The sequence below is a fragment of the Oratosquilla oratoria genome, chromosome 16 (assembly GCF_046742065.1).
Source record: "Oratosquilla oratoria isolate Oo_2021 chromosome 16, ASM4674206v1, whole genome shotgun sequence".
Classification (NCBI taxonomy): Eukaryota; Metazoa; Arthropoda; class Malacostraca; order Stomatopoda; family Squillidae; genus Oratosquilla; species Oratosquilla oratoria.
In genome coordinates this window covers 12835762-12850163 of record NC_134792.1, presented here as the reverse complement: position 1 = coordinate 12850163, position 14402 = coordinate 12835762, and the positions used below count along the sequence as shown (strand labels likewise).

At 37.3% G+C, this 14402-nt stretch overlaps 1 protein-coding gene across 7 annotated transcripts in view; it reads left to right on the top strand.

The window, feature by feature from the left end:
- Positions 1-14402, top strand: part of fra (neogenin protein frazzled) — a 569771-nt gene that overhangs the window by 366192 nt on the left and 189177 nt on the right. For all 7 annotated transcript variants that reach the window (XM_076199368.1, XM_076199367.1, XM_076199365.1 and 4 more), the window contains exons 2-3: positions 10967-11147; positions 12902-13044. In XM_076199368.1, the coding sequence (XP_076055483.1) occupies positions 10967-11147; positions 12902-13044 (324 nt within the window). The remainder of the gene's footprint in view (positions 1-10966; positions 11148-12901; positions 13045-14402) is intronic.

The window sequence follows — 14402 nt, the reverse complement described above, 5'->3', positions numbered from 1 at the left end:
GACCAGACCAATTAAGATTAAATTCAGGTCACAAACAACAGCAGAGAATATCTTAACAAAAACAGGGAAGCTAGCAGCAAGTGAACAATATAAAAAGGTATGGATAAAAACAGAAATGAATAAAGAGGAAAGAGAGGAAGAAAAAATGAAAAGGAAAGAAGCTAAAGAAAAAAACAAGACCAGAACGGAGTCAGAAAAAGAAGAATTCTACTGGAGAGTAGTGAATATGAAATTGAGGAAATGGACCATAACAGAGAGAAACAAAAAAGAAACAGAGAATACAATGGAAATAACAGAAAGTTAAGAGTGTCCTACACAAATATAGATGGATTAATAACAGGACTGAATGAACTGAACGAGTATCTGAAGGAAAAAGAACCGGACATATGGCAATTGTAGAGACAAAATTAAAAGGTCCACTACCACCCAACAGCATATGACACAATGCATATAATTATTGGATTGGAAACAGAGAGATAAAACAAGGGGGTGGAGTTATGTTCCTGACTAAGAAGGATATAAACGTAAAGAGTGTCACATATGGAAAGAATAGAGTAGAGATGATTATGATAGAAGTAGAAGACATAGATAAGAGCAGAAAGTTTGTAATAAACTACGTGCCCCCAAAAACAGCCTCGTGGGAAGAGAGTGAACATAAAAGTATGTTAGAAGACACAAGAATAACATTAAACAAGATAATGGAAGATGGAGGAAGAATAGTTATGATGGGCGACTTTAATTGCAAAGAAATCTGCTGGGAAGAGATGACCGTAAAGGGTGGAGAAGACTCATGGGGAAATGTTCTACTTGAGATGATTATTGACCACACAATGACACAATGGATTCAAGAGAACACTAGGTACAGAAATGAAGAAGAACCATCGAGACTAGACCTAATAATCACATCAGTGCCTGAAATAGTGGAAAAGATAGAATACCAGGCACCAATAAGTAAAAGTGACCACATATTGATAGAACTAGAACTAAATGAGAAAAAATACATGAAAAGAAATGAACAATATAGAAAAGGAAGAATGATGTATGAAAAAACAAATTTTGATAAAATAAGAGAATTCTTTCAAAATGAAAACTGGGAAAGAATGCACAAAGATACAACAGTAGAAGAGAAATGGAATATTTTGACAAAAATTTATAAAAAAGAAGAAAAAAAAGGAGTGGAAAAGTATGTCCCAAGACAAAAGCAAGAAAAAGAATATGTAAAGTGCTGGTACAACAAAAGTTGTAGGGAGTTAAAAGACAAAAGAGACAAAGCTTGGACCAAATGGAAGAAAGACAAAAGACCTGAAAAATGGAAAACATATACTTGTTATAGAAATGAATATGTACAAGTGTGCAGAGAAGAAAAGAGAAAATATGAAAAAGATGTCATAGAAAAATGTAAAGATCAACCAAAACTATTCTACAGATTTGTAAACAACAAACTGAAAAACAAACAAGATTTGGGGAAATTAAGACAAGGAGGAGTTGAATACACAGAGGAAATAGAAATGGCGGAAATTTTGAACAGGCATTTTAAATCAGTGTTTACAAGGGAGAACATACAACCTGGAGAGATCGAATGGGAAGAGAAAGTCCCCCCTATGAAAGAAATAGAAGTAACAAAGAATGAAATAATGAAATACTTGAGTAATCTTGATGTCAGAAAATCGCATGGACCAGATGAAATAGCAAACTGGATTTTGAAAGAATACAGGAATGAACTGGCAAACAAAATACAAAGCATAATAAATAGTTCCTTGAAAGAAGGAAAAGTTCCAAAAGATTGGAAAAAAAAGCAAATATAGTACCTATATATAAAGGGGGAAATAAAGAAGACCCTACCAACTATAGACCAGTCTCTCTAACAAGTACAATAGCAAAAATTTGTGAAAGAATTATCAAAAGTAAATGGGTCAAGTATTTAGAAAAAAACAACGTGCTAAATCCAAGGCAATTTGGATTCAGACAAGGACGATCATGTGTCACTAATTTAATATGTTTCTATTCAAGGCTAATAGGTATAATACAAGAAAGAGATGGATGGGTTGATTGTGCATTTCTAGACCTAAAAAAAGCATTTGACAAAGTATGACATAAGAAGTTGCTTAAGAAATTAGAAACTGAAGGAGGAATACAGGGCAAACTGCTGAAGTGGATGGAAGACTTTTTGCAAGAAAGAAAAATGAGAGTAGTGATAAGAGACAAACACACTAATTGGGATGAAGTAATAAGTGGTGTTCCACAAGGAACAGTTCTGACCCCAATAATGTTTGCTATATATATTAATGATATGGATGAAGAAATTGAAAGTTATATGAGCTTCTTTGCAGATGATGCAAAACTATTGAAAAAAGTGAACACTGAAAAAGATTGTGAGTCACTACAGAATGATCTCAATAAAGTATGGGAATGGAGTAGGAAGTGGGAGATTGAGTTCAATACTAAGAAGTGTAGTATAATGGAATTTGGAAAAAGCAAAAACAGAATAATAGGATCATATAAATTGGGAGAAGAAGGAATAAAAAAAGTAGAAAATGAGAAGGACCTGGGAGTCATTGTTATGAATAATATGTCACCTGAGAAACATATAAACAAGATTTTTGGAGAAACTTATAATTTGATAAGAACAATCAAAATGGCATTTACATACCTGGATGAAGAAATGGTGAAATAAATACTAATCACTTTGATAAGACCAAGATTGGAATATGCAGCAACGATGTGGTCACCAAGTACAAAAAAAAATGTATAACAAAACTTGAAAGAATACAAAGAGCAATTACAAAATTGGCACCAACACTCTCAAAACTATCATATGAAGAGAGACTAGCAAATCTTGAGCTACAGACATTAGAGCAAAGAAGGGAGAGAGTAGATTTGATAACTACAGTATTTACAGAATCATGAAAGGCATAGAAACTATTGATAGAGAGGATCTAATAAAATGGGATGATAGAAATACAAGAGGACATGGAAAGAAAATCAAGAAAGACAGCTATAGAAGAGATCTGAAAAAGAACAGCTTTCCTCAGAGTAATTGACATTGCAAAGGATTACAAAGGTGGAGCATGCCGACAGGAGACCTTTTGATCCATATCTAGGTCGGATGCGAAAAAAAAATCATATTAATAAAACAATAAATAAAAACTATAATAATGTAAATAACAAATAAAATACTTAAATAAATGCATAGGTATAGTTAAATGATAAACAAACAGGCAAATAGTACATGATGATAAATTGACATATAACTAATAATAAATAAAAATCAGACAGACAAATGATAACAAAACAAAAACAAATAATATAAGATAAATTATCATCATTACAGCATCTTACTTAGGTGTTTATCTAAATGATTCTTAAAGCTTCGAACTGAACTACATTGCACTACCTGTGCAGGAAGTTTATTCCATTCATTAACTACACGGTTGGCAAAGTTGTTTCTACCTACTTCCAAATTGAATCTATTTCCGGACAGTTTGAGACCATTGTTTCTTGTCTGATTCTCATTCAATGTGAAAATTTTGTCACTTTTGATGTTAATTCCCTTTAAAATCTTAAAGACCTGTATCAAGTCACCTCTGAGTCTACGCTTTTTTAGGGAAAACAGATTCATGTGGTTTAGTCGATTTTCATATGATTTATTTTTCATATTTGGAATCAGTTTTGTGGCTCGCCGTTGTACTTTTTCCAGTCTGTCAATGTCTTTTATGAGATTCGGTGACCATACAGAAACAGCATATTCCAAATGTGGACGAACTAACGATTTATATAGCTTGTTAATGAGTGATGGACTTTTGAAATCAAAAGATCGCGCAATCAGTCCCAGAATCTTATTTACTTTCTCAGAGGCTGAAATACACTGCTTGGATGATTTGAGGTCGTTACTGATAATCACGCCGAGATCTTTTTCACTATTCACTTTTGTTAACGAATTTCCAAATAACTTGTAATCGTACTTACTGTTATTTTTACCTATGTGCATTACCTTGCATTTACTTGTGTTAAATTTCATTAGCCACTTTTCAGACCATTGCTGTAATTGATCTAAATCTTCTTGAATATCAAATTGGTTTGAGTGATCATTTGCCACTCCGCACAGTTTTGTATCATCAGCAAATTTGGAAACAGTATATTTTAGTCCATGGTCTATATCATTTATATATACTATGAATAGAAGTGGCCCAAAAACGGAACCCTGAGGAACTCCACTTGCAACACTTCTCCATTCAGAAGTTTTTCCATTTAAAACAACTCTCTGTTTTCGACCATTCAACCAATTACTAGTCCAACCTAATAGGCTACCACTTATTCCATGCAAAGCTAATTTAGTAAATAGTCTTTCGTGTGGGACGGTATCAAAAGCTTTTGCAAAGTCTATATATATATTAAATCTATATTGTTTCTTTTGTCATAATTCGAGATAACTGTGTTGTAGAATTCGAGTAAGTTAGTCACGCAAGAACGTTTCCGTCTGAAACCATGCTGGCTATCATTTATCAAACGGTTACTTTCTAAATGATGTTCGATAGCATCTCTGATGATAGTTTCCATTATTTTTCCTATGATTGAAGTCAAACTTATATGCCTATAGTTATTTGGTTTCTTTTTGTCACCTTTTTTGAATATGGGAGTAACGTTAGCTAGCTTCCATTCTCTTGGGACATCTCCGGATATGATGGATTTCTTGAAAATAATTTCTAATGGAACAACAATCTCGTTTTTCATTTCCTTTAAGATTCTTGGATGCCAACCGTCAGGCCCTGGTGATTTATTAACTTTGAGTTTGTCTATACACCTTTTGATTTTTTCTTTTGTTATATTTACCGTAGTGAGTAAGTTTACCCCAGACTTTTCACAGGTTTCAGTTTGGAATTCACTTTGGGGTGTTCTGTTTACGAATACCGAGCTAAAGTAATTGTTTAAGATATTACACATTCCTTCATTTGAATATTCAAGTTGACCGTCAGCAGATAATAGTGGACCTATGTGATTCCTAACAACCTTTTTATCTCTAATGTAACTATAGAATTCTTTGGGATTCTCTTTGGATTTATCAGCGATGTTCATTTCGTATTGTCGTTTTCTTTTTCTTATTGTCTTTTTTTAAATCTCTCTGTATTGATACATAAGTTTCATAGTCATTAGATGCACCCGAGCACTTATATTTCTTATAAGCCTGTCTCTTTTTAGCAATACTTTTTTCAGTTTCTTTGTCGAGCCACTTTGGGCGAGCCTGAATTGGGGGACGTCTGTCCTTAAAAGGAATGTAAGTTTGAATCATCTTAGTGAGCGTATTTTGAAATATTTCCCACATCTGATCTACAGGTCTTTCGTTTAATTTTGCCTCCCAGTCTGTAAGCTGAAGCCCCTGAGGTAGTCCTATGAACTGAGCTTTACTGAAATCGGGTATTTTAGAAATACAAGTATCTATTCTAAAATTGTTTAGGAGTTTGAATCTAACTAAGTTGTGATCGCTATTTGCAACATATTCACCGACTTCTACATCAGTTACCATGCTTTCGCGGCTAGTGATCAAAAGATCGAGTAAGTTTCCATATCTTGTGGGCTCTTTTACATGCTGAATTAAGTAATTGTCACCAAGAAAATCAATCAAGCGACTACCTATATGGCCATGTTCAAGGGTCATCCAATCAATGTCAGTAAAATTGAAATCACCCATTATCAATAAATCCCGGTCGCAGAAACTAGACAGTTCTTGAAATAACAGTTTGTCATCTGCTAATGATAATGTCTTTGGCCTATATATTACACCTATATTCATTTTTTGTCCATTTGTTTGGGTTAACTCAACCCACAACATATCATATGCATCCTGTTTCACTTTCTCTAAAACACAAGCATGAACATTGTTTTTAACGTACAATAGAACACCCCCACCTTTCTTGTGGTTTCTATCCTGATGAAAGTGTTTAAATCCCGCAATATTAAATTCAGCTTCGAACTCTGTACCATTTAACCATGTCTCAGTTATTCGTATCATATCGAGATTTTCGCTTTTGACATACGCCTGTATTGCTTGAAATTTGTTCCTAATACTACGAGCATTAAAGTACATGGTTTTAAGAAACTCGTGATTATTTCTTTTTTGACACATTTTGAGTTTCAATATCATGTCTTATGTTATCATTTTGTTTTTTATTTATACCTTGCTCTATATTATTATTTGGTCCTTCATTGACATTAACATTTCTCCTATCAAAATTAACATTTCCCCCATCACGGACATCTGGTCGATCACGCTCCTCCGATCTCTTTTGTACATTTTGTCCCCCTACGTCACCATGATTCCCGCCGGCCTCCCGTCGTTCAGTGACATTATGTCCGGCATCCCTTTCTAAAATTATATTTTGTCCTCCAGTGACATTATATCCTACCGTGATATTTTTTCCTCCACTATAATTACATCCCATCGTGATCTTTTATCTTCCACTGTCATTACATCCTACCTTGATATTTTGGCCTTCATTGACATTCTGTCCGGTATCCCTTCCTAAAATTATATTTTGTCCTTCACTGACATTATATCCTACCGTGACATTTTCTCCTCCATTATCATTACATCCTATCGTGATAATTTGTTCTCCACTATCATTACTTCCCATCGTGATCATTTGTCCTCTACTGTCATTATATCCCATTGCGACATTTTGTCCTATGACATTACATCCTAATGTGATATTTCGTCCTCTAGCGACATTACATCCTATCATGATATTTTGGCATTCATTGACATTCTGTCCGGTATCCCTTCCTAAAATTATATTTTGTCCTTCACTGACATTATATCCTACCGTGATATTTTCTCCTCCATTATCATTGCATCCTATCGTGATATTATGTTCTCCACTATCACTGACATTATATCCTACCGTGATATTTTCTCCTCCATTATCATTACATCCTATCGTGATATTTTGTTCACTATCATTACTTCCAATCGTGATCTTTTGTCCTCCACTGTCATTATATTCCCATTGCGACATTTTGTCCTATGACATTACATCCTAATGTGATATTTCGTCCTCTAGCGACATTACATCCTATCATGATATTTTGGGCTTCATTGACATTCTGTCCGGTATCCCTTCCTAAAATTATATTTTGTCCTTCACTGACATTATATCCTACCGTGATATTTTCTCCTCCATTATCATTACATCCTATCGTGATATTTTGTTCTCCACTATCATTACTTCCCATCGTGATCTTTTGTCATCCACTGTCATTATATCCCATTGCGATATTTTGTCCTATGACATTACATCCTAATGTGACATTTCGTCCTCTAGCGACATTATATCCTAAAATTATATTTTGTCCTATACTGGCACATTGTTCTACATTAATACTATACTCTACACTGTTTTCCCAAGTACATTCTATTTCCCCTTCCCTTTGGGCTTCTACCCTAAAAAAGGAGCTAGTTCATGACAAACTCCCACAATGAGGTTTGTAAGAATATCTTTGCCTCTGCGGGTAATTGTTTGCACAACTGCGATATCCTATCATTGATCCCTATGGCTCTACTGTTCCAACACGAGCCTGCGTAGATCCTCGGGAGGATCCCACAGACTACGTGACGGCTCCCACGTTCCTTCATCTCCTGAAGGAGGACCTTGTAATTCCGAACAAGCTCCTCTGATCTCACCCCACCTACATCGTTACTTCCCGTATGAACAATCGTAACCGTGTTCTTCCGCCCTTGCTCCCTGATGGACCGGGTACAATCGACGATCCCACGGCCCGGTTGACATACAAGCTTGCAACGTCGCTTAGTCTTCCGCTGCAGGATGTCGTCATAGCCTCGCACCATGGAGTCCCCCACCACCAAGAACTCCTGGTTTTCAGCCACTTCATCCTCCAGTAGAGCAAAACGATTGGCTATGGCTAGCGGTTGCTCCACAGGGCACACGTCTACCGAACGCGGGCTCGACAAACGGGACCCCACGGAGCGCCACTCGCTCATGGCAGTGACAGTAGGGGAAGAAGTGGAACGCTCTTTGGATTGTGGGGAGGGTTCACTCTTCTCACGGAGCGCACTCCTGAGAAGATGAATTTCCTCCTCGCACATCGTGAGACGGACCTCTAGGTTCACGCAACCTTCACAAGCCATTTCGCTCCCCCTTCAGCAATAAAAACGGCAAAGAGAAAATACAAATCAACAACAACAAAAAATCAAAGCGGTCTCTAATAAACTAAATACGCGAAGCTTACTCTGCTTACCTTATACTATTTCTCCTACCTTTGGAGTACGGTAACAGAAAACTGTTTTGAATTTAAATAGAACACTGCACTTTATCTTATATCTGTAACTGTATAGCGCTATACGTATACAATCACAAAAACACAACACAATCACTTAACACTATTCGGAGATATAAATTTCACAGGTATTCGCTAGCTGGTGTCTGTGCAGAAAAACGAGGTCTCTAGCTGAGGTCACGAGCGGACTGAGCTGAGGTCACGAGCGGACTGAGTTAGATGAGAAAGTAGTGTGTGCAAAAACAATACATGAATTTAAAAACAGTTTAGATGAAATGAGATATGAAGACGGGACACCACGAGCATAGCTCCCCTTCCCGTAAAATACAACTAGGTAAATACACACACACACGCAAAAAAGATAGGTCTACACGAATTTAAAAACATTCTAGATAAAACAAGATATGTAGACGGGATACCACGAGCATAGCTTCCCTTCCCGTAAAATACAACTAGGTAAATATACACAGAGTCAGATTGACAGTGAAGATTGGAACTCCGGGAAAAACGTAAATTTCGTGGATTTCAGCGAAGAGGGATTAGTAGGGGAGGGGAAAGCTCGTGTTGTAGTGGAAAGGTGAAGAAAAAGGAGAAAGGGAGTTGCTAAATATGAAGGAGGATAGGGAGGGAAGGTAGTTGTAGTGTGAAACATTAAGAAAATGGCAGTGATGAATGAGGAAAATGGAGGAGAAATAAGAAAAGATGAGGTAAAAGTAGTTATTAGAATGATGAGAGCAGGTAAAGCACCTGGGTTAGATGGGTGTCATGTATATTGTCTAAAAATGGGAGGTACAGTGATGGTGGACTGGCTGGTGAAGTTGTCTAATGTTTGTCTAAAAGAGGGTAAAGTGCCGGAGGACTGGAGGAGTGCCTGTATAGTTCTGCTTTGCAAGGGAAAAGGGGACAAGTGTGATTCTTGTATTTTCAGAGGGATCACTTTGTTAAGTGTAGTTGGGAAGGCTTATAGGAGAGTTTTGATTGAGAGAATCAGGAGAGAAACAGAGGTAGTAATTGGTGAGGAACTGTGTGGGTTTAGGACAGGTAAGGGTTGTGTGCATCAGATTTTTGTGGTAAGGCAGATATGTGAGAAAGCTTTAGGAAAAGGTAAGGATGTTTTTTGGGCCTTTATGGATTTGGAAAATGCTTATGACGGGATAGACAGGAAGGCACTATGAAAGATATTGCAGATATATGGGATAGGAGGAAATCTGTTAAGGGCAGTCAAGAGTTTTTATGAGAGTAGGCCTGTGTTAGAATTAGAAATGGAGAGAGTGAGGGGTTTGAGGTAAAGGTGGGACTTCACAAGGGATGTTTCATGTTGCCTTGGCTGTTCAATTTATATATGAATGTGGTGGTGCAAGAGGTAAATGCAAGAGTAATGGGCTGGGAATTGGAGATCATTAAAGAAAATGGAAAAAATGGGAGATAAGCCAGCTGTTGTTTGCTGACAACACTGTGCTTATGGCAGGATCAGAGGAAGGATTAAGGAAGTTAGTGATGGAGTTTAGGAAGGTGTGTGAAAGAAGAAAGTTGAAGATAAATGTGGGTAAAAGTAAAGTGATGAGATGTACAAGAAGGGAGGATGGCAGCAAATTGGAAGTGAGTATTAAAGGAGAGAGATTGGAGGAAGTGGGTAGCTTTAAATACTTGGAGGCAACTGTGGTGGGAAGGGAGTAGTGGAGGTGGAGGTAGAATGTAGATTGAGAGAAGCAATTAAATGTCTTGGGGGATTAAAAAGTGTAATGAGAAATAGACATTTGGGAATTAATGGTTCAAGGAGATTGTATGAAGGGGTGATTGTGCTGACAGTATTGTATGGGGCAGAAATGTGGAACATAAGAGAGGAAGAATTTGAATGTGTTTGAGATGAAATGCCTGAGAAGTATGGGAGGGGTTACCAGGCTGGATAGAATGAGAAGAGGGGGTTGGAAAGTTTGAAATGAAGAAAAATGAGTAAAAGAGGTATGGAAGGCAGAGGTGGAGGGAGTGAACATGAGGGGCAACCAAGGATGAGATGGATGATGTGGTAAAAGGGGCATTGGGAAAGAGGGGAAGGAAGGGAGAAGACAGAAGATAGGGGTGAATGGAGAATGGTTATGTATGGATGATGCTGTGATGAATAGAAGGGAGTGGGTGGGGGATGGGGGGTTGAGGGAGCATGCATGAACAATGTTTTGATGCAGCCCAAAGGGATTTCTTCTCATATTATCTTTTTCTGCATGAGGGGACGGAGAGGAGGGGTTGCTGATTAAATGAAGTGGCCTTGCTTTGTCTTGCTACATTACCTCTGACCCAGGGTAGTGGGTGAGATCCTTGATGACCTGTGATCCACGAGGAGCCAAGAAAAGAAGGAGGGAAGGGTGTTGAATGGGAGTGGAGTATGTGGGGATGAAATGGGTGGGAGTGGATTTATGTCTTTGACTTTGGCTACCTCCCTTGCAAGGGAGAAAAAGCCCTGGGTATATGTATTATTATTATCATTAATGTTATTATTATTATTATTATTATTGTTATTATCAGTGTTATAGTTGATATAATTTCTATTAATTTTTCTTTATTTCTATGTATCTTATTTATGTATTTATTTATTCATTTATTTATTTTTTGCTGTTGCATCTGTACATCATGTGAATTTAAACATGGATTAATGACTGTCTTTTTTTCCTCTATCCTGCAGGCACTTCACATAACGTATGGACAGATTGGGCGGGCCTCGAGTTCACCTTAGAACCGCGGGACACTGTGGTGATGAAAGGTGACCCAGCATCTCTCCAGTGTGCTGCACAAGGGTCCCCGTCCCCAGCCATATCATGGAGAAAGGATAATTTTCTTATTGACATCTCACTTGATGACAGAAAGTAAGTAATGAAGTTGGTGTGCAAACAACAGTTAGCACTTTTTTTAATATTAATTCATTTGTTGTTAAATTCATTTTTGTAGATCAACTTTTTTTTTTTAAATCCCTCAAGTACATCAGCTAGCTGTCACCACATACACTTTAATTGAATACCACTAACCTCTGAGTTCACGAGTAAAAAAACACAACCACTCCTCGTTTAACGATGACAATTGAGACCAGCGTCGCCGTCGTTAACCGAATTGGTCGTTAAGCGAGTGTATACATATACGTACATGTACTGTATGTACAATTTTCATGAAAGTGGCAGTTGCCGACAAGATTGACGAGTTAAACACCGTATGAGGACGGAGCCTTTATTTGTACGACGTTTCGCTTATTACAGCTTTTTCAAGTACAAGTTCCCTCCTTTCCCCTTATTTAATCTCAAGCATATGTATCTCAACTTGTACTTGAAAAAGCTGTAATAAGCTAAACGTCGTACAAATAAAGGCTCCGTCCTCATATGGTGTTTAACTTGTCAATGTATGTACAATGTCCAGCAATACATGTATCTTTATTTTCGTGTATTTTCCCTCTTGTATACAGTACATTAAAGCGTTATTTACTGTTTTGATAGTACAGAAAGCCCTCAAATAACGTGGTGGTTAGGTTCCTGAAATTACCGTGTATGACCAAATCCGCGTATGCTGACATTCCATATTAAATACCGGGGTATTTTTTTTAGTTACGACCATGGGCGCAATATAGCAATAGAAAATTAATTATTATTATTTTTTTAATTAAAATGTATTAACGTAATATGCAATTTTGTGGGCGGAAATGAAAATGAAAAATACCTTGCTACAAGCAAATATGCTAATGAATGAAGTCGCTAGCATAGGATCGGGACGCCATCTTGTTGTCTGTCAATTGACGGCCTCGGTACTTCCGACAGTACCTCGCCAGGTATATTTTCTTGAAGGAATGTTATGGAGCGGAGATACATGCATACCTTCAAGCTGCAATAACTTTGTATACTCATACAGTACATACCATGTTCCAATTGTCAAAATGACACAAAAACTTTGTATACCCCGCAAGCTGAGAGTGGTTGAAAAGCCCGCCAACGTCTCTCACCACAACGACAACGAGGACGAGCCGGATGACATTTAATTTGCAGGTAATGATTTATTAAACACAGGTTAGGTTAGTTTAGTTTAGGTTAGACGAATTTATCATCCTTTCATTTCTTCGACGTCGGCATCTATCATAACAAACATGGCGTACCATTCGTCCGACACGACTTCGTTACTTACGAAATCTGTTTTAGCACCTTTTTGTTTTGTTTTTATTTCCGCTCACAAAATTGCATATTACGTTGATACATTATAATTTACAAAATTGATAATTAAATTTCTATTGCTATATTGCGCCCATGGTCGAAACTAAAAATTTATATACTGTACCCCAGGTAGTTTTTGCAGCTTGCAGGATGGTAATGTTACATTACCATCCTGCAAGCTGCAAAAACTGAAGCTTAGGTCTACATTAAATGTAGACCTAAGCTTCAGAACACTTTGCCTCACAGCTAATATCCACCGAACAAGTTCATTTATAACATCATACAAATTTGCCTCAGCCAACTTATCGTACACGACGTCGTTAAGTATACTGTATTGGTCTGTCATAAAGCCCGTCGTTACTCCGCGTTGTCGTTAACCGAGTAGGTAATGAGGAGTAGTTGTAGAAGCTAATTTTTGTTCTATTGCACAGGAGTATAGGTCTCAATGGAACACTTCACCTGGACCGGGTTCAGAGTCGAGATGGACGCAGGGATGCAGGTGACTACCAGTGCCAGGCATCCATCCCAGGGGTTGGTACAATTCTCTCCACCATGGCCAAATTACAAGTGGCAGGTAATTTATTGCAAGCGTAGTTTGTCATAGTTTAGGTTGTGAACTTGCATAGGTATTATGCCACCATCATCTTGCAACCTACAGAATAACACCTAGCAGTTAAGCAGTATATCCACCAGTAGGTCATAGCACATCAATACTGTTAGTTACACCAGTAATTTTACTTTAGTGTGGCTTTAGAAATGCTTGGACATTGGTGGTGTATAAATATTTTGGCCCTACCCAAGAATTGACTCTTGGATGTTGGTGGAGGGGCTCAAGTATTTCAGTGACTGCAAAAGTTATCAAGATAAAAAAGAAAACAGAATTAAAATTTCGCAGGGTCACTCTGATAGAGAAGTCTTCCATAAAAAATTGGGATGGGGGGGGGGATCATCTTATCCTCTCAGCTATGGATTTAACTGCTGTTTTACCTTGAATCAACTTCTTGTTTGGAGATTCATTCTTTCTGGTTGTGGGTATTTCTTCCCCTGGAAGTTTAAATGAAAAATATTCAAAATTCATTGTGGTATAGACAATAGTGTGATATTTACCCTACTTAGAGCAGTTTCAAGTACAAAAATAGTGAAACATATTACACCATAATGAACCATAGAGATATTTATTCTGATTTCATAGCCAGGGAGATAGTGATTGTTGCCTTGAGTTGTACTGATTGGAAACCCACAGCTCCACAGTGGCTGGAAGTGACCCTCAGGCTTTCCACAGATCTCTCTGGGAAGATATGTTAGACTGTTCTCTATGCCATTTACTGTAGCACCATTTCTGTGTCACTAAGTTATAGTATAGTAGTAGGAAGAAAGGAGCATTTACTGACTGTCAGTTTTTCATATGAAAAGATGGAGGAAATACAATTGAAGTTGATAAGAGATATTGGGCCCAGCCACCTCACTTCACAAGCAACATCATAGAAGCTGATAAACAAAATGCAAAGAGGTTTTGTCCTAATGCATGACAATTTTATTTGGTTGAAAGGTGGCCCTAGGACTTAAATGGTAAAAAGAAAATATTTCTAGTAAGTGTTTCATATTAGAAGCATACTCTATTCAATTTGATTTGGTCATATTCATGTTGTTTTATTCACTTTATTTTTTGTCTCAAAACTGGAGGCATCAGAATGATCTCAATACTGTCAGGTGATGGTGGCCTCCAGAGTGAAGATATCAGAATTGTCATGATTAACCTCATGACCCCTTAGACAATGACGAGCTTTCCTCAGCTAAATAAAATCCCTTGGTGTCAGTCAGAAAAACATGTTAAGATGATTGTCATTGCATACTTATTAACCATGTAAGATACTGGTTAGATTTTGTTCAGGTAAAAGCCAGGGTATTTAAGTCCATTGAGAGTATGCCTGT